General features: G+C 38.2%; 1 protein-coding gene across 2 annotated transcripts in view; it reads left to right on the plus strand.

Moving 5' to 3' along the window:
- ITGA6 (integrin subunit alpha 6) overlaps nt 1-9,748 on the plus strand; it is a 98,943-nt gene extending 89,195 nt beyond the window's left edge. Inside the window, exons 24-26 of one of the 2 annotated variants that reach the window (XM_036745458.1) lie at nt 1,931-2,056; nt 4,965-5,094; nt 7,469-9,748. In XM_036745458.1, the coding sequence (XP_036601353.1) occupies nt 1,931-2,056; nt 4,965-5,072 (234 nt within the window). In that variant the 3' untranslated portion in view covers nt 5,073-5,094; nt 7,469-9,748. The remainder of the gene's footprint in view (nt 1-1,930; nt 2,057-4,964; nt 5,095-7,468) is intronic. The other variant, XM_036745457.1, reaches the window with a different exon arrangement.
- Nucleotides 9,749-21,785: the final 12,037 nt, after the last annotated feature.

The following is a 21,785-nucleotide window of genomic DNA, read 5'->3' on the forward strand; positions in this document are numbered from 1 at the left end:
TCATTGATTGAACTTATAACTGTGGTTTCATCTGTCAGGAAAGTGTTGCATGATCTTAATATTCGCATGATAGAAACTTTGCAGAAGAATCAGAAAAGCTACATTCTGCCCTACAGAACCAAATACTTTCTCATGACCAATTTACAATAAACGCAAAGGTGTCATGTCTTCACGAAACAGTTGAGTCGGGTGGGACTGTGACAGTGTATTTGCTGTAGAAAATTGTATTTTAATACCTCCAGTGATAGGGAGCTTATTACTGCCTCACAAGGAATCCTATTCTACTGTTGAATAGCTTTAATACTACGAAGTTCTTCCTTGTATTGAGTCTAAGTTGGTCTCTTTGTAACTTCTAACCAGGAATGTACTAGAGTTGGCTTGGGTAGGTTTTCAAAAGCTGATTGTTAAATTTTCATTGTGAGTAATTTTATTTTGTTGACTTTTTAGATTTAAGAAGGTAATGAAGAAAGTGCTGATAATACAGATTACACTTAAAATGGTGTTAAGTGTTTTCAGAGAGTTGGTTGTTAAAAATTTACTAGCACAACATTTCTTCTATCCATCAATAATTCTTCTGCCTTCTATAGCAGAGGTTCCTAACTTGTTATGTGTCATCTATCCCTTTGGCAGTCAGATGAAGTCTTTGGACCTCTTCTCAGAATAACATTTTTTAATGTACAAAACAAGTCCTACAGGAGTATAAAGGAAACCATTATATTGAAATAATTATCCAAATATGGAAAGTTTCCAAGTTCATAGAAGAATCCTTGACCTCTCTCTATAGACCAAGAGGACCATGGACTTCAGTTTAAGAACGTCCACCCTAGAGTAGTACAAAACATGTTTACTTCCTCATTCATACAAATATTTGAAAACTGATGAGATCTCCTTTTTCTCAAACCTAAATATTCCTAGTATTATCATTGATCAGTAACTCAGTTCAATAAATACTTATTTAAAACTCGCTATGTATAGGCAATAAGTGGAGCTGGGGTGGGAGGAAATATGAAGTATAGTTAACCCTCATTGGGACACTGTCATCAGAGAAGACAAACCTACCCAACGATGCATGAGTGCCTTAGAGAGGATATCAAAGTATCATGTGAGGGGCAAAGGGGAAGATCATCCTGATGGGGGCATTAGGGAAAGCTTCATGGATGAGATAGCATTTGATTTGGGCTTTAAAGGATGGCCAGTTCTCCAGGCAAAGCAGGTAAGGAGGATATTGCTGGTGTCAGGAGCAGTATCAAATAAGCAAAGAGTCAGGAAGGATGCAGGTCAGTATTACTGGCCAGATCTGAGATTTCCTCAGTGCTGGAAGTTCCTAGGGAGGAACTTCTTTGACCAGGGCAGATTACAACATAAAGTCTTAGAGAGTTTCCTGGACCATTGAGAGGTGAAATGAATTTTCCAGAATCACATAGCCAATATGTGGTAGATGAGGGACTTGAATGTGGAGGGGTCTTCCTGATTCCCTCCATCATGCCACTTCCACCCAAAGAAAAATATTTTTGCATGCCAACATCCCTGCTGACTTCCTTGCCCTCAGCCTTGGTGGGGTTCACTGCCACCTCTAAAGTGTGGGAATGCTTATTGTCCATATACCTTCTTTCTACTTAATTTAACAGTTCTTTCTCTTACTGAACTTTTATTTGGAAAAAAAAAACTTGATCATTGTGGACTTTTACCTTTTTTAAGTCTGCCTAGAGTAAAGGAATGGGATTGGAGAAGTAAGCAAGTGTGGAATGTATTACACAGTTAACAGAGGAAAAAAATTTGCATTTAAAATTTAAGTATAGTTCATAGATGGCCTTACCCAAACTGCCTTTGGGGGCAAAATCTGAGCTAGAATTGGTCTCTCAAACTCTTGCTCTTTGCATTCCTTCACACAGCATACACTCATCCTTACATAATTTCTTCTGTCTCACAGGTCCGTGTTACAGTATTTCCTTCAAAGACAGTCGCGCAGTATTCTGGAGTGCCTTGGTGGATCATCCTTGTGGCTATCCTTGCTGGAATTTTGATGCTTGCTCTCTTAGTCTTTTTACTATGGAAGGTGGGTTTTATTTAAGCATTTTTATGTGTATTTTATTTCATGTTTTTAAAACTACTGGCTTTTAAAAGAGTGAGGCCAGCATGTTATAATGATCTGGATATTATGGAAAGTTTTGATGTGTGAAGTTCAGCCACCTTAATGACAGCCATAGATACACATAACCAAACATGTTTTAGCAATATTAGATTCATCTTTCTGTTGCTTGAGACTACCATGCTCTTCCTTTGGGAACAAAAAGATCCTTAATTGCTTGGCAAGTTTTAGCCAAGCCTACCCCCTCAACCCTGCCACCCCCCACCATAATGTGAAATATCCATGTGAGGTGAGCAAAACTTGGAATCAATTTCAAAAAAAGTACCACCCATACTTTATATTCTAAACATAATAGAAGCCCACATAGAAAGTTTTCATTTCTTTTTAACTGCTAACATTTTAACTGTATACATATCATGCATCTTATATAAGGATTATATTTATATGTATACATATTTCCTACATCTATCTTTATAAGGATTCTGCCTGTATGTATACTGTTGTTCCTAGAGGTTACAACATATAGACACTATTTTGTGGCCTTGGTTTTTAGTATTACTGGTAATGCACAATTCTGTCATCTCATTACAATTTTGTTGTGATTTAGTCATTTTCAGTTATGTTCAGTTTTTCATGACTACATTTTGGGGTATTCTTGGCAAAGACACTGGAGTGGTTTGCCATTTCCTTCTCTGGCTCATTTTACAGATGAGGAAACTGAGGCCAACCAGGTTAAAGTGACTTGCCCAAGACCACATAGCTAGTACATGTCTGAAGCCAGATTTGAACTCAGGTCTTTCAGACTTCAGCGCTCTAGCCACTGTGCTGTCTAATTACCCTCATTACAATAGAGAGTTAGAAATAAATTACAAATAGAGTTCAGAGTATAATGGGCTATGCAGAATACTATTTCCCCTTTCTGCTGTAACAAATGAGAGCTGTGCATCCTCCAGCCCCGGCCACACACGTTTCTCCCAAAGTGAAGTCATTCTTTAGACCTCTCCCAGAGGGTGTGTTTGGAGTTCTTGTTATCCCAAGAGCTTTTGATTCTCAGTGAATCTTAGACAGAGCCTGACCTCCATTAGCTCAATGTAGACCTAATGCTCAAGCATCAGGTTTATGCAGTTGTGTTTTTCCTAGTCTGAGACAAGTCTAACCAACCCATGCTAAAATAAAATCAAGAAAAGAAAAGTGTTTTGGTCTTAGGGAGTGTCCAAGGATAGCCTTCCAGATAGGCTATCCTATCTAAAGATAGGCTATCTAAAAAGTGGTGTCATGGAAAGGTACTTAAAAAAGACATGACTTCTAGCCCCGGCATGCTCATCAACTAGACGTGTTGCTTTGGCTAAATCACATAATCTCTCTTTGCCTCAGTTTTCTTATTGGATATATGATGGGGTTTGATTGGATAATTTTTAAGATCCCTCTCTGATCTGCCATTCTGTAGCTCTATTTTCTTTTAAGTCTTTGTACAGAATACACATGTGACTAAGATTCATTATTTTATGGTTACTCCCCTCATACCAAGGCTTTGATTTTCCTTCATTTGGATTCCCCCAGACCTGTGAATTCTTGGTGTGGGGAACATGCCTCCACCAATGCAGATCATCAACTCATTTTAACTTATAGTATTAGAGAATTGGTTGGGACATCAGAAGGTTAAGTAACTATACCATGATCATAGAACTAGTCTGTGTCATATTCAGGACTTCTGACTCCAAGGGTGGTGTTCCGTCTGTCCTGTAAGGTAGTGGTGTCAGACTCAAATAGAAAAGGGTTGGATCTGGGTACTGACTACTTAGAAAACCACAAATTAACATTATGTTGTATTTTTATTTGTTTTGTTAAGCATTCCCCAATTACATTTTAATCTGGTTTGGGCTTTGTTCTCAAGAGTTTGACATTTCTGCCTTAGGTCACACTGTTTCTTGATTAGCATGGATAATTGAGAGATCATTGGGTGGTTTCACAAACAAGCATACATTTCCCAATATCAACTAGGTGTATCTTTTCCTTCATAACATTTGTCAGCATAAGAAGTTGAATTCACCAAAGGTCACAGATCCATCAGGCCAAGCTATATTTCAAAGTATAATTTCAAGCCCTTATGAACCGAGTGTAAGTAAATAGACCGAGTTCTTCAGTTATATGAAGGAAATTACAGTGGAAAGTGGGATAATGCTTTTATACTCATTTAGAGTGACCTAACCTAATTCACTTAAGTTTCTACCGTTTGAGGGTTTCATGTTCATCTGGAGTTTGTGAAAATGACAGCAATCATTCTTTCACTGTGCTGTCTTCAAATTTATATTGTAATTCGCTCCACAAATCCCTAGGCCTCAAGTAGATGGTATTTGTTCTGCGGAATTTATTGTGAAAGGAGGAAAAAAAAACTTCTCAGAAGTTCTTTTCCTAGGATTTGTGCGAAGTCTTACTTCAGAGAGTTCATTTCCTAGCTACTGTCTGAACAAATAGCATAGGTCATCCTTTTGACCTTCTGCAGAAGGGCACAACGCACCTTCTAGATGAAACCAAAGCCACAGTTTGGCATGTTTAAGCCTCCATTTGGAGAAAAGGCATGCCTTGACATTTTTCTTCTGAATAAATGAAATCCATTCCCTTCTGATATGTTAACCTACGTTGGTTCCTTAGTTGTTGGAGTCATAAAAGGAAAATCAGCAGGAGAGGCAATATGTCCTAGGGGGATTAGGTTGAATGTTACTCCAAATATTTAGTGCTGTCTTACCTACTGGCTGCTGAAATTGGTATCTTTGTATATGGGCTATAAACGTAACGGATCAAGTTCTGAGTTTTCTTTTGTTTGGCTGTTGTACATCAACCTGTGAAATTGACTAAGTACCTTGCTTCCTTATAGTGTGGTTTCTTCAAGAGAAATAAGAAAGATCATTATGATGCCACATATCACAAGGCTGAGATCCATGCTCAGCCATCTGATAAAGAGAGGCTTACTTCTGATGCATAGTATTGAGCTACTTCTGTAATTGGTAATTGATCAATGTTTTTTCATTGCTAGCTGTGGGACCTGCTGTGGTTGTGGTGGCTAATGTTAAGGGAAAGAGCTTGCTGCATTCGTTTCATTAACAGATGAGTTTCTGTGTATCTCCATGTGCTTGCTTGCTTTTGTTTATTTTCATTATTTGCATTTGAATGCTCACATGCCTTTTTTTTTTAAATGTAGGAAAAATCCTTCAATTACAAGTATGATTTCCCCCCCTTCCCATCCATCCCAATACAACTTCAAACAGTAGCAAAAATTTGAATCCTTATAGACTCTTAAACAAAGAATACCCCAAATCTTTATAATCACTGATAGCTTACTACATATGTATGTGTGTGTGTGTGTATGTGTGTGTGTATATACACACATACATACATATATACTCACTACTGGATAGTGAGCAAGATTGGAGATTTTAAACACATAAGAAATTGCTACTGATTTTTTTTTTTGGTTAGTCATGGAATTGCCTATAACTAGAAGTGATGTTGGCTGCTTTATTAACTTTTGTTGCATGCGAAAACATGTTGTTTCTCTTGATGAAAAGGGTTTTTCATCATTTTAATTTTACCTTATTTTTTTCATCACTATCATTTTAATCTACTTACATTAAATAGAGGGGAGAATTGATAGTTTGGAATAATTTTGTTGTTCAGAAGTGTTGTGCTGCTAAGATCAAGAGATGCAGCCTCACTTTGCTGCAAACACAAGACAGGCCAAAGCCCATTTCAGCACATTATGACCAAAATTTCTCTAAGATTTCAGCTCTACACAGTAGTAGAGTAATAACAGATAAAAAGAAATTTCAGTTTAACAAAATAATTTAGATAGTCCACTGAGTTTATTGTAGTGGACTTTGACCTCTATATTCTCTTTTTAGAGGTTTTTGGATTTCCTTTTACTTTTCTTATTTGGGACTCATGAGAGAAGTTGAGCGTTTTCCTTTCTCATTTTTTTTTGACATCTTAGTAAACAGGGAGAGGATGACATTTTCCCAACTTCCTGTTCCTTTCCATGGCTCAGTTTGGTACCCCACTCAAATTTCCGTGGTGTAGTACTTTTCTCATGCCATTGAATGTTCATTAAATTACTACATTGTTTAAATGGGGTAATAGCTATGTTTTATGGTAGTATCACTACTGTGATCTGGTCTGAGATTATAAATTATGAAAAAAAAATGTGGTCAGCATAGAAGTAGCCTTGAGATGAAAGCCCTCATGCCATTTTTTTTCCTATTGCCATATTAATACACATTTTTTGCCATGGTATTTTAATAATACTATAGTACCATTCCGCATAAGCATTCTGTTCCTGTAGGTGGTTGCATAATAAACAGTCTAATCTTTCATTCTAAATATCCTCCTCACCCATCATCTAGCTGCATTTCTAAATTGGAAGACTCTTCCTTTACAACCACACTGCATTCCAAACAGTTTTCGATTCTGAAATAACCTAGATAATTTCCATTCAGATTGCATCGTCTTTTGACAGAGCAGGGTAGATATGGCTAAAGTATTTAATTCACATAGCACTTTCAGTGGAAAAGGCATCTTGTATTTTCCAAGAAAGTGAGGAGCCATTCCAATGTGTTGTGAGTCCCACAGCAGCTCAAACAAACAAAAGGTTTAGGCAGTGTATAATTCAGCTTAACAGAGTTACTTTATTATTTGTGAAGAAAAGAGATTAACTCGTAGACAGGTCAACATGTCCTATACGACTGAGATGTCATATAGCTCCCAGGAGATATGATAGGAGCAATGAAGCTTTAAACAGGAGGCGTAGGTAAGGTTTTTAAATATGCCAGTTACACCATACTGGTATATTCAAATACTGTCTTGCAAAATGTTTGTGACTTAACATCAATTTATTTTGGCAAGGAAACCTTTTCTCTTTTTTTTTTTCAGGCTTGATTTAGCTCCTAATCTATTTCCAAAATATCATTTATGCTGAAACGACTTCCCTAGTGCAATTTTAAAATGAGCCATAATTCAAATATAGTGATTATTTGTTAAATTGTAGAAGCATTTTCTCAGTGACTCCTAAATTGTTAGAACAGAGATGGGTTTCACTGTTGTAAAAAAAAATTTTTTTAATCTAAAGTCAACAGGTGAAAATAGATGTGGCCTCCAGTTGCAAAAGCGCTTCTACCGTATTCTCACTCCATTATCCTCCCTTTCTCCAACCTCAGCCATTTTTCTTTCCAGACGTAGGTATTTCTTTCTTAAGGAAAATAATTTCTTTTCTCTGAAATGTGGGCATTACTTTAAAAGGAAAAAAAAAGCTTAGATATTCCTGCTTAGTACATTTTTTTGCATTTTATAACTGAATATTTTTGTTCCTCTTTTCTGCCTCTTCTCTAGTGTGGATTCTTTAAGCGCTCCAGGTACGATGACAGCGTTCCCCGATACCATGCTGTAAGAATCCGGAAAGAGGAACGACAGATCAAAGATGAGAAATATAATGATGGCCTGGAAAAAAAACAGTGGATCACAAAATGGAATGAAGATGAAAGCTATTCCTAGGGGGAAAAAACAGCACACTCTCCAGACTGTTCTCTTGCTTTCCAACTCAGAAATTTAAATGGATTTTAAAAGTTCCTTCACTAACTGAGGATTGGTTTCAGACTTACTACAGACAGTATGGACCTACAGTTTTAAACTGTGGATATTGTTACATATCCCAAGGCTTTTATTTTGCACAACTAAATTTGAGACCGATGGAACTGATTTTTTTTAAACTACCTTAATTTAAATTTCCAGATTACCTTTCATTTTGGTGTGGCTGACCCATTATGAGAAAGGATATGTTGAGTTGTACCTCCTGTGAAATCTTCCCATTAGTATATTAGAAAGAAAGCCACCATCATCAGTCATGCCGATATCTACTGGCACGTAGTAAGTTTCATAATTCTAGCATTGCCTTTCCAAATGTTTCTTCCACTAAAATTGGAGAACTTTAAATCGACAATGGTTTAAACTAAAGTACTGTCTTGAAGTAAATGTGCAATAGAAGGTGATGCTGCCATCCCGCCATCTTGTTTTTAACCTCAGATTTGTGTGAATACTGCTCACACCAAAATACACAGGTTATCATCCTCTGACTAACACACACACACACACACACACACACACACACACACACAACAGGCTTGAATACTAGTTATATTTTTTGTATATATTTTAGCCCTGGTATTTATTTTTCTCATAAATTGTTTTGCCTTTCACTAACACATAGGCCAAAGACTATCCAATTTACCTTTCTTTGATTGGTTTAGGTGATCACAGAGTTAGTACATAGGTGGTTAGTGGTTTTGACCTAAATCTTTCACTGCAAAAAGAAAATAATAACTCTTTATAAATATACCAGAGATATTTTTTTAATAACTTAAAACTTAACTTTATATTGTAGCATCTTCCCCTCGTCTCTCTTCCCACTCTCATTCTTCCTAAACTCCATCTAGATTTGGGTTTGGTTAAGAGATAGGATTTAACTCTAAGATTATTTTGTCCTTACTGAACAGTCAGAATCCTTTTTTCTTTTTTTTTTTTTTGCCTTTTCTTTCTCTTTTCTTTTCTTTTTTTTTTTTTGGTTTGGAGGCATTTTGTTTGCCCTCCAGCAACTATTCTCAGAACATCACACACATGCTTTAAGAAAGCCTTGGAGGAAATGGACTTGTTTGTCCCCATTCCTCACTCCTCCAGATGCTCTCTATTAATAGCACTTGGAAAAAGGCTAAGTGCCTATGGATCTGAACTGATCCTATTTGAGACTACTGAACGATGCTCTAATGTCAAAACAGTGATTTTATTTTTCAGACATGATAGTGTGACTTTTAATTTTTTGGTTACTATTAGAGCCATCAAGAGAGTGCATTTATGTTTTTTCTCCAACCTATGTTCCCTGAGTGACTTTGTGATTATTAAAATAAGAACTTTACAATGCCTTCAAATTGCTTTTTGCATCTGCTGACATAAGGCAATTGCTGTGTTACATACATTGATTATATCTTGAATAGAAACGGGCATCATAAAAAAGTTTATTTTAACTATCATGTTCCAAAATGTTAAGTTATATGGGGAGGGAAAGGAGGAAGGTGCTAATGAGTTTGAAACTAGTATAAGAAATTTCCTAAAGTACAAAATACTATTATGTGTACTTTCATTGGTTTGGGCTATTTTTTTCCTTTTCGGGAACTGTGCGCCCTTAAAATTCTTACGCATTTCGAAAGTCCTTATTCATAGAGACATTTACACAAATTGTATTTTGTTTACAATTTTAGTCTCAAAAAACAAGGTAGCATCAGTGTTTAAAAATTCAGTTTCTTGCCTGGATAACTCAAGATCCCAATGTACTGGCTTTATAAGCTGCTAAGAGGCTGCTTATGTTGGCAGTGTTCGTAGACCTTTGTTTTAAAAAATGAATGTCCTGAAGTCGGTGTAGTTTTCAACAACACAAAAAGCAAGAATGTTGTTGCAGTGTTAAATTTAGAATTGTTAAAAATGTCATCTCAAGTCAAGTCACTGGTCTGTTTGCATTTGATAAATTTTTATACTAACTAACGTTGTGAAATCATTCCTCGATGAGAACGTACCTGTGGATATTTGTATAAAAGTGTGAAATAAAATTTTTTTATGAAAGTGCTTATTGCTTAGTCATTGTCCTGAGGCCACCTTTAGTGTTGTAACATAGCAAACATTTGTGAGAGAATCTTAATTGCCAGACTTTCTCTCTTCATGAAACCAGTTATTTCTAGGTCTTATATAAGATTTCTGAAATAGTATGTTATTTAATTACTTTTAATGCACAAAATCATCTGAAAGTTGTCTAAATACTATGTTGACAAGTATTTGATGTAAATGAGTAAACAAATGCCCAAACAAAAGGCAGTATAAAATCTGTAATTAATAAGAAAATTTGGATAGTTTAAACAACTTTTTTAAAAATTGACAATGGTATACCTATTTTGTTTGAGTCTGTGCTAATGAAGGAGGCAATCTCTTTTCTCCTGGTCTACATTATTTGCCAGATCCTTAGTATATTCTAAGTCTGACACTTATTACCTGGGCCCCAGTTTCCTCCCATGTAATATGAGGATGTTGGACCAGAAAGCCTCAAAGATCTGTCCAAGCGCTAAATCTGTGGTTCTGTGTCCAGATTAATTTTGGACAATGATGAGACAGCATCTTTGCCAGATCCAAAAGATGAAGTTATTTGAAGCAATCACGTAGGTGTTTTTCCTTTGGCTGTTGATAAATTTTAGAATGATTTTCTTCCCTAGTGGACGGAAAGCCTAAGAGATTACTTGCATAGAAGAACATCTGCAGAACGGATGCTGATTCTGGGCCATGTTGTGTAACAGAAAAAAAGACTGGACTTGGAGTCCGAACACCTGGGTTCTCATTCTAATACTACTTACTGTGTCATTGTCATTTAACCTGAGTCTCAATTTGTCCATCTCTAAGATGGGGTAGCTAGGTGGCGCAGAGGATAGAGAGCTGGGCCCGGCTTCAAGAAGACCCGAGTTCAAATGCAACCTCGGACACTCCCTAGCTGTATGATGCCAGGCAAGTCATTTAACCCCGTTTCCCTCAGTTTCCTCATCTGTAAAATGAGCTGGAGAAGGAAATGACAAATGACTTCAGTATCTTTGTCAAGGACACCCCAAATGGGCTCACAAAGAGTTGGACACAACTGAACAACAACAAAATGAGAAGAATGATAATAAAGTAATTTACCTCACTTGTTAGGCCACAATTGACACACTGACATATTTACCGGAAGGCACAGACAAAAGTCAGGTAGACCTAGTTAGAAACCACATTCTAAACTAACTTGGGCGCAGTTGTGTTGCTGTCTACATCTCCGGAGAGAGCACCCAAATCCGAGGGATCACAGATGCACTGAAGAATTGAAGTGGTCTGAGCAGCTGAGAAGCCCAAGTTGTTTGGAGAGTATCGTAGACCTTTGATACTTAGAAAAAAAATGGCCTCAGCAACAAATAAATAAGAATATCATTGTTATTTACTTTAGAGTTGTTTAAAATGCCCTATCAAGTCAAGTCAAGATTATAAGGATCTAACAAGGTAGCGTATGTTAAAAAGCACTCTGTAGGCTACAGGACTTTATACAAATGTAAGGTATTACTATCATCAGCCTTATAAACATTGAGAATTAATGGCCTCAGTGGGGACTGCTCATTCCTGTGATGCCACTGATCAGGTATCATTTGGCACCACTGACTTCCTACTACCACTGCAGTAAAAGGAATGTATTTCCACACCTGCCTAAGCTGTTTACTTACCTTCATAGTAAATTGTTTCAGGTCTACTCCTTGAAAAACAAGTCTTTAATCACTTTGACTGAATCCCCACTCTAGCAACTAACTCTATTTAACTTCTCTGGTAAGATTCAGTTCAACAAACATTTATTAAGCACATGGACTATATGCAAGACACTGTACTAGCCGTAAAGACAAAAATGGAAGAGCCCTTACCCTCGGTGAATTTACATTCTACTGGCACAAGTTTAATATAAGGTAAGGAATGGGGAAGAGATGGGTAAAGGAGAGATCACAAAGTGTTCAAAGGACTATGCCAAGCGATTGGGACAAAAACTGAAGGTGGTCCCTGCCTTCAATAAACTTACATTTCACCGTCTATGGCATGTACACAGATAAAGATAATTCATGGTATGGAATGAAGGGGGCCAAGAACAAAGTCATCAACGTGTTCTGAGAATATCTGAGGAAGGAGAGAGAGATGAGAGAAGTACAGAGGTTACACCTGAACTGTAGACCAAGAGGAAAAGGTGATCAAGGAGTGCATTCTGACAAAGGGAATGTCTTGTACAAATGCAAAGAGGCAGGAAATGAATGGTTTTGTCAAGTCTGAGTAATAAGTAATAACTGATAGGCCCATTTTCTAGAATAAGAGTATATGAAATAGGTCATGATAGGTTATCAAATAACAAAATGAAAATAAGTCACATACTAGGAACACCAAGTTGTTGACCTGTCCTAAATAACTGCCTTCATTAATCTTTTTAACTTGGTATTTCGCTGAAAGATAAATTATGGTATGCTTACTCGTTCATCTTACAAGTTGCCTGTCGGAATGCTCATGGATTCTAGTGTTAGTAATGTGGGGGGAAATGTAAAAACTACCAAGAAAGGAATGAACAGCAAGGATGGTCTAAGGTAGAAAAAAGACAGTTGTAACAAACAGGTTTCTAGGTTACATGCCCTCAAAGGAGAAGGAAAACAGCAGGCAAATAAAACATTCTAGGTTTGAGGACTTCATCTCATACCTAGAGGAAAGCACTGTCTTCCTCTTCGATGACATTTAGATTAAGATTTTAAAAGGTTTTTCTGACACCAAAGTCAAGGTGCCTGCTACTGGCAGTTCTTCGTGGGGAAAATGAGTCCCCAGGGGACTTCGGAGCTCCCTTTAGTTGTGACCTCAAGAGAGTTTATATAAATAAATAAATAGATGTTTTCTTTGGTTCCTGATTATGGTTAGGTGGAAAATCAGTGTTTCTACTTCTGTCATACCTTAAAATAAATATAGGTTTTTTAGATCTGGAAGTTGTTTGATCCAGCTGTTATAATTTGGGAGTATTACTGAAGTGCTGACTGAGACCATCTCTGTAGCGGCTGTTACTACTTGTCCCTATCTCTGAGGAAAGTAATAAAAGGATTAACAGCTAAGTTGTCTGTCTAAGAAGTAAGTTGCAAATGCACAGACCTTAGCAAGAAAACTGGCCCAGCACAGGGTAAAGGTGGGCCAGGCACCATGATGGGGAAAATGGAGCAGATAAATGCTTGATGATTACATCGAAGTGAGTGATGTCAAGTGCCATTTTTGTAACAGCCAGCAAAGCTAAGTGTCAGGGTAAAAATCTTCTCTAGTCTAGTCCTGCTTGTCAGTTAGGATAGCTACATTCACATTTGGAAACAGAAGCTGGGAAAGATCAAAGTGAGGGGAGACGTCAGGTAACGATGTTTTCTCACATAGTAATCACATTTACTTGTATTTAGATGAGATGATCTCGAGGATCTACCATGTCCAAGTAATAATAATAATAATGGTTAGCATTTATATAATACTTTAAGGTTTGCAAAACACTTTTCATATGTCATCTTATCCTCACATTAACTGTGGGAGGTAGATGCTACATGGGGTAGCTAAATGGTGCTGAGGATAGAGTGCTGGGCTTGGAATCAGGAAGACTCACCTTCCTGAGTTCAAATCGAGCCTCAGATACTTATTAGCTGTGTGACCCTGGGTAAGTCACTAAACCCCATTTGCCTCAGTTTCCTCATCTGTAAAGTGAGCTGGAGAAGGAAATGGCAAACCAGTCCAGTATCTTTGCCAAGAAAACCCCAAATAGGGTCGCGAAGAGTCAGACATGACTGAAATAACTCAGTAACAACAGGTGTTATCCTCATTTAACAGGTGAGAAAGCTGAGGCTGAGTTAAGTGGTGTGCTTATGGTCACAGAGATATTAAGTGTCTTAGGCTGGATTCCAACTCACATCTAACTAACTCCAAGGCCAGCAATCTAATCACCTAACTGCCCATCTGTTATATGGTCTAAGACAGTCTAACTTCATTCTAATTCTGAACTGGAAGTACCAACAATCTAACAATCAGGCCCAGCCTACCACAATAGGCTCAGCATACAAGTCAGGTTTTGCCATACTTCATAGTTTACTTAGCCAATGAAGGCAAAGGATATTGCATTGATTCAGTTGAGTATATCTTACCTGCTTCTGTTGGAAATTTTGGTCTTCTAATCAGAATCCTGAGAGAGGTACTATTTACTCCTCTTTTGCTGGGCTTTTGTACTATTTTGCCACCAGGAAGCTACATCAATGGCCAAGGTCTTAGCTTTAACAAAAAATTGGCCTAGCCTACATGGCAGATATTACTCCTACCACACTCCACCCCTTGGTAGCAAGGTCCTAAAGTTATTCCAGAAGAATGGTATTAAGTTCAAATAGAAATGGGTCCCAGAGGATCACATGCTGACTTACAAAGCCACAAATTCACGTTATTTATGTTGCATTGCATTTCAATTTATTTTGTCAGACATTTCCCAATTACATTTTGATCTGTTCTGGGCACACAGGAGTTTTGCAGCCACAAGTCTGACACTAAAATGGCTTTAGGGCAAATACTGGGCAACTCATCTTGGGGATGTGAGAAGCTTTGCATCAGCAGCGCAGCAGGAAGGAAAGAAAAATTAAAATGGGAAGACAGCAACACATACCCCTCAAAAAACAAAAGGCAGAGTAACGGCCCCCTAAAGGAGTGACATAATATAGAACAGAACAAAAACCATAAATCCCAGGCTTTGCTTTTAAAAAGACTGAGTCCCAGGTCTTAATGATCTAGTCAGGTAATCTGGGAAGATCACAGTCATTCTCCTGATGTAGCACTGATGAGCAGGAGTGACACTAGGAACATCGGGGCTACAGTGCTGACGATGATGTTGCTGGCACTGTCACCAATCCCATCCCAGGTCATGCAGGATCATTCGTAGTACGGTTGTTAAGAAGTCATGTCCTCCTTCCATGCAGCCTGTCCCAGTGCCAGGTCCAATATCAAGAATCACCCTGGAGATGGAGCCAAGATAGTGGAGTAGAGGAAGCTTTGCAGCTGAGCTTTCCCTACATTTCCCTTAAAACAACTTTAATGCCTCAAATTAAATTTTGGGGTGGCAGAGTCAATGAAAGGTTGGAGTAAGACACTTTTCTAGCCCAAGACAGTTCAGGAGGTTGCAAGGGAAATTAATTTGATTTTTAAGTCTTCCATGTTGAATTTGTAAGGCTATGCAGGGGACTTGTGGCCTAATACTGGCAGAAGTCACGTGACGTGACTTGCTGAGAAGAAATGAATAAATCAACCCCATATCATTTCCCATGAAGATTAGATGCTCCTGGCAGGACTTTTGCCTCCTTAAGGGGCTGGCCACCCCTGGAGGCACGTAAACATCCATACCCTAGAACAGATGGGCAGGTCTTGTGTTTTGACTGTCCAAAACCCCAAAATTCTCCTTTTAGCCAACGTCTCACCTGTGGGATGGACCCATAACCTAGGAATTTCCCAATCAGGACTCTGGGTGGCTGAAATGGGACTTCCCAGCTGACTGACCCAGATGTAGATACTTCCCCAATTTGGTGACATATATATACTCATATAATCTGTATATATTCAGACAACTGATATCATTTAGTTGTCTTATAATCAATAAATAGTATTTTATGCTAACTAATCTGCCTAAAGTGTGCATTATTGGGAGCATGATCTGAACCGAAAGTAAAATTCAGCCGTGGTGCATCGCATTGGCAATACAAAGGTCAGGAGGAAAAGTTTATGAGACTGGGATGGGGGCTGGCCCAGAGTTCACATGATGGCAACATCAGCTTATTGGCTTGGAGATGGCAATGACAGCAGCAGCAGCTTTGGAAATTTCAGCCTAGAGACAGTAAGGTCTCTGGACAACTGGTCAGAAAAGGATTACAAGAGACCCCTCAGCTAGTACTGGGCATGGGACAGAGCACTATTTGACTCACTTCCAGATCAAAGTTTCAGGACAGACAGAAGCACCTATGGTTGCAAGGGAGCGCAGGCCCTGAGGAGCAATGATGCATATGACTTCGAGGGATCAGGGACCCTTCTTGGGTAAGGATTAGAATGCAGACCAAAAGAGCAGTGGCTACAACTCTCTCCAAATCCTACCACCTTGGTAACACTGAATACATCCAAATCCTCAGAACTAGCTCGGAAAACAGCAATATGAAGAAGCCTCAAGGTTGGGATAGCTCGCCTTCACTTCCCTAGGTGATAGGATGGAAAAATGGGCAAACAAGAAAAAAAGAACCTGACCGTATAAAGCCACTATGGTGACAGGGAAGATCAAGACACAAACTCAGAAGAAGACAATGTCGGAAAAGCTAAAAGTGAAACCTCAAATAAAAATGCAAATTGGACACAAGCCCAACAAGAACTCCTGGAAGGAAAAAAAAAACAAAAAAAAGATTTAAAAATCAAATGAGAATGGTAGAGGAAAAATTGATAAAATAAATGAGAACAATGCAAGAAAGTTATGAAAAGACAATAGCTTGATATGAAGGGGAAAATAGGGGAGGGCAATGCTTGAACCTCACTCTCATCTGAACCTGTTCAAAGAGGTGGATTGGCAATCAAGATAGGCTCTTAGCACTTAATTCAACCAAGTGCCCTTGAAGAGTTTGGCCTTTATTTCCCTGATTAAATTAGGAGTCCTTGATGAGCTCCTTGCCTCAAGGGAAAGCCTAGTTTACATGGGTTTAAGTGACATGTTTGTGACATCAGAGGCTTTTAGACCACGTGGGTTCAAGTTGCATTTTTGTGATGATTTTAGATTCGCATGTAACTTACCCTTGACCCTGAAAAAGACATAAAACCAGAGGTTGGCTTTCTCTTTTTCCAGAGCTCTGACCCACAGCAGGAGTGCCATGTGACTCTGGGCCAGCTGTTGTTGTGAGCTCCCTGGCTGAACTCAGATGTTGGTATGAATTGTATTTGGTCTGTCTGTTGATGTTTGTAATTTGTTTATACTTGCTCTGAAGTTCAAGGTGCTGGCTTTTTCCCCTGAACTAAGTGAATGATATTTGTACGTTGGATTAAAGTAAACTTGTCAGCCCCTCAACGTTGCTTTCCTTGGTAAAGCAGATCAAAAGCACCTGGGCTTGCAGCATTCTGTGAGATGGTTGTTGTTTGTTTTACACCCCCACAGCAGCTGCTAGCTGGATTGCTGAAACAATGGGGAAGAATATATATACACACTCATTTTAGTATAGAAATCTATCTTACCCAACAGAGAAGTAGGAAGGGAAGGCGAGAAGAGAAAAATAAGAGGCGATAAGAGGGAGTGAAGATTTTGGGAGGCAGTGGTCAGAAGCAGAGAGCTGAGTAGGAACTTTTAAGTGCAAACAGACAGTCAAGAGCAACCTAGGAAGGCAAGTTTATTTGAGCACTTGGGATGGGGCTATCTAATGATGTAAAATTAACATTCTGATAGGGGGAGAACATACAAGTGTCCCCTCATAACCTTAATGTCTTCAAAGCTTATTGAGGAAGTTAAATAAGAAAAAATAGATGATCTTGGATGGATTGGTTCTTTTCTGAGTGCCTGAAGAGGGGAAAGAGAAGGAAGGGTTAAAGGAGGAATAAATGAGCATAAGAAAAAAAGGAGATGAAATTTATCATTTTTCTTCATTGGGGATCCTGAGGGAATACAATAATTCAAATGAGACACGGTAATCTCTTCTCATTTTCCATCTGATTGAATTCATTTTAGACTTCTTTGACCTTCCCAGCAGCATTCATTTTAGACTTTAGAATATAAACAAAGTCTGATATATCTGGATATATCAATGATATATCTGGAAGTCATTTGCATAAAAATGGTAATTGAACTCATGGGAGTCGATGAAGTCACTGAACAAGAGAGTATGTGAGAGAAAAGAGAGAGAAGGCCCAGGACAATGTGTTGGGGGAATACCTCCAGTTATGGGGAGTGACATAGATTATGAGTCAGCAAGGGAGACTGCAAAGAAGCAATAAAACAGGTAAGAGGAAAATCAGAATAGGAAAGTATCATGAAAATCGAGAATGAAGAGAATATCCAGGAGGAGAGAATGGTCAACAATCTCAAAAGCTACAGAAAGGATTGAAAAAAGGATCATAGAACAAAAAACTTAATTATTGAATATATAATGCATAGAGTTAATACCTGCTTATCTGTAGATAAAACTCATCTTTGGAACTAACCCAATTGTTAACATTACAGTAATAGCTAACATTTATTTAGTGTGTACTATGTGCCAGACACTGTGCTAAGTGCTTACAGTTATCTCATCTGATCCCCAGAATAACCCTGGGAGGTAGGTGCTATTATTATCCCCATTTTGTAGATAAGGAAACTGTGGCAAACAGAAGTTAAGTGACTTGCCCAAGGGTTAAGTGACTGAGGCCAGATTTATATTCTGGTCTTCCTGACCTCAGACCCAGCACTCTGTCCACTATGCCACCTAACTTTGGAGAATCCTTGGACACCCAGAATATTTTAACAAGGGACCCTATATATCACATTATGCTATGTTAGTATAGTTTGCTGAAATGTATTGTTTCAGGAAATAGTCGTGTTATGTTAGGAAGTAACCAAAATATAATTCATGTGACAATTGTATTATGTTTACGTGCTGTGTCCCTCCAGTAGAAAGTGAACTTGTCAAGGGCACCTCTATCATTTTTGTCTTTGTATGCCCAGCACCTAGCTGAGGGCTTACTTACCAAATGTTTGTTAAATTGAAATTGAATTAAAGCTACTAGTAGATTTTACTTTCAAACTCCATATACTCATCTCTCTGTCTCTTAGTTACTGGGATTTGAAAGAGCTTTTAAACACAATAACAGATGAGAATCATACACGTTTTATTACCTAATCTAGCCAATCCCAACAGTTAAAAATAGCAACCTTTTGTAGTGAGACATTCCGTTCTTCTCCCCTCTTCCACTTGTGATTAAAATATAACTGAGCTTTGTGTACTAGTTTTTGTTCTATAATCAAGCATCAGTAATTCTTCAAATTCCCTTTGCTCTTTTCTACCACCAGACCTTCTAGGAAAACAAACAACAAAACCTACCTAAATTTAAAGCTACTTATCTAAACAAAAACCAGTACACTAAAATCCCCAGCAACTGGGAGGAGGAAAGGGGTGATTCTGAAATCCTTTCTGAGTTTTCATGACACTACTTTCTCCTGGCTCTCTTCCTACTTGACTGAACATTCTTTCTCAGTCTCCTTTGCTAGTTTATCATCTAGATCATTTCCCCTAACTTTGGATGTACTTCAAGGTTCTATCCTTGGTCATATTCTCATCTCCCTGTTGGTAACCTCATCAATTCTTGCAGGTTTAACTACCATCTCTATGCAGATGACTCTATCTATCTATCTATCTCCAACGCTAGTATCTACCCTGAAATTTAGTCCTATATCACAAAATGCTCATTAAACCTTTTAGAATGGCTATCTTAAGCTAAACATGGCCAACACCAAACATATTATCTCCTAAACCTACTCCCCTTCTAAGTTTCCCTATTTCTATTGAAGTCACCATCACTCTTCCAATCTACCAGGTTTATGACCTTGATATTGCCGGCAACTCATTCTCCCTCACTGCACATATTGAATCAGTTGTCAAATCTAGTATTTCTACCTTTATAACATCTCTTTTTTTTTATTATGCTTCCTTCCCCATAGTTTTTTTTTAATTTTTTATTTATCTTTTTTTTAATTTTTTTTTCTCACTCCAAGATGGCATATATTCTAGTTGCCCCGTTCCCCAGTCAGCTCTCCCTTCTGTCACCCCACTTCCCTCCCATCCCCTTTTCTCTTACGTTCTTGTAGGGCCAGATAAATTTCTATGCCCCATTGCCTGTGTATCTTACTTCCTAGTTGCATGCAAAAACTTTTTTTTTTGTTTTTGAACATCTGTTTTTAAAACTTTGAGTTCCAAATTCTCTCCCCTCTTCCCTTCCCCCCCCCAAGAAGGTAAGCAATTCAACATAGGCCACATGCTATAATTATGTAAAACCCTTCCACAATACTCATGTTGTGAAAGACCAACTATGTTTTGCTCCTTCCTAACCTATCCCCCTTTATCGAATTTTCTCCCTTGACCCTGTCCCTTTTTGAAAGTGTTTGTTTTTGATTACCTCCTCCCCCTATCTGCACTCCCATATATCCCCCCTTTTTTATCTTCTTCCTCCTTCTTTCCTGTGGGGTAAGATACTCAATTGAGTGTGTATGGTATTCCCTCCTCAGGTCAAATCTGATAAGAGTATGATTTACTCATTCCCCCTCACCTGCCCCCTCTTCCCTTCCTACAGAACTGCTTTGTCTTGCCACTTTTATGTGAGATAATTTACCCCATTCTATCTCTCCCTTTCTCCCTCTCTCAATATATTCCTCTCTCATCCCTTAATTTGATTTTATTTTTTTAGATATCATCCCTTCATATTCAACTCACCCTGTGCCCTCTGTCTATATATATACATATATATATACAGACATATATATATATATATGTACACATACACCTACATATATACATACACACACACATATGCATATTCCTTTCAGCTACTCTAATACTGAGGTCTCATGAATCATACACATCATCTTTCCATGTAGGAATGTAAACAAAACAGTTCAACTTTATTAAGTCCCTTGTGATTTCTCTTTCTTGTTTACCTTTTCATGCTTCTCTTGATTCTTGTATTTGAAAGTCAGATTTCCTATTCAGCTCTGGTGTTTTCACTGAGAAAGCTTGAAAGTCCTCTATTTTATTGAAAATCCATATTTTGCCTTGGAGCATGATACTCAGTTTTGCTTGGTTTTAATCCTAGCTCCATTGACCTTTGGAATATCGTACTCCAAGCCCTTCGATCCCTTAATGTAGAAGCTGCTAGATCTTGGGTTATCCTGATTGTGTTTCTACAATACTCAAATTGGTTTTTTTCTGGCTGCCTGCAGTATTTACTCCTTGACCTGGGAGCTCTGGAATGTGGCAACAATATTCCTAGGAGTTTTCTTTTTGGGATCTATTTGAGGAGGCCATCTGTGGATTCTTTCAATTTCTATTTCACCTTCAGCTTCTAGAATATCAGGGCAATTCTCCTTGATAATTTCTTGAAAGATGATATCTAGGCTCTTTTTTTGATCATGCCTTTCAGGTAGTCCAATAATTTTAAAATTATCTCTCCTGGATCTATTTTCCAGGTCAGTGTTTTTTTCAGTGAGATAATTCACATTGTCTTCCATTTTTTCATTCCTTTGGTTCTGTTCTATAATATCTTGAGTTCTCATAAAGTCACCAGCTTCCACTTGCTCCAATCTCATTTTTAAGGTAGTATTTTCTTCAGTGGTCTTTTGGACTTCCTTTTCCATTTGGCTAATTCTGCCTTTCAAGGCATTCTTCTCCTCATTGGCTTTTTGGAGTTCTTTTGACATTTGAGTTAGTCTATTTTTTAAGGTGTTGTTTCCTTCAATATTTTTTTCAGTATTTTTCTGGGTCTCCTTTAGCAAGTCATTGACTTGTTTTTCATGGTTTTCTCGAATCACTCTCATTTCTCTTCCCAATTTTTCCTCTTCTTCTCTAACTTGCTTTTCCAAATCCTTTTTGAGCTCTTCCATGGCCTGAGACCAGTTCATGTGTTTCTTAGAGGCTTTTGATGTAGGCTCTTTGACTTTGCTGATATCTTCTGGCTATATGTTTTGGTTTTCTTTGTCAGCAAAGCAAGATTCCAAAGTCTGAGACTGAATCTGGGTGTGTTTTTGCTGCCTGGCCATGTTCCCAGTCAACTTACTTGACCCTTGAGTTTTTCATGGGGGTATGACTGCTTGTAGAGTAAAGAGTACTTTTTTCCAAGCTTGAGGAGATGTGCGGTTGTTTTCAGAGCTATTTCTATACAGCCAGCTCCCTGTGCAATAGACCTCACCCAGCGACTATCCAGGCTGTCCTGGGCTGGGGCCCTGCTTCCCTGTGCTATTTTGTGGGTTCTGCAGTTCTAAAATTTGTTCAGAGCTATTTTTCATAGGTTGTTGGAGGGACCTGGCAGGGAGCTC

Source organism: Trichosurus vulpecula, chromosome 2 (assembly GCF_011100635.1).
Source record: "Trichosurus vulpecula isolate mTriVul1 chromosome 2, mTriVul1.pri, whole genome shotgun sequence".
In the NCBI taxonomy this organism is placed as follows: domain Eukaryota; kingdom Metazoa; phylum Chordata; class Mammalia; order Diprotodontia; family Phalangeridae; genus Trichosurus; species Trichosurus vulpecula.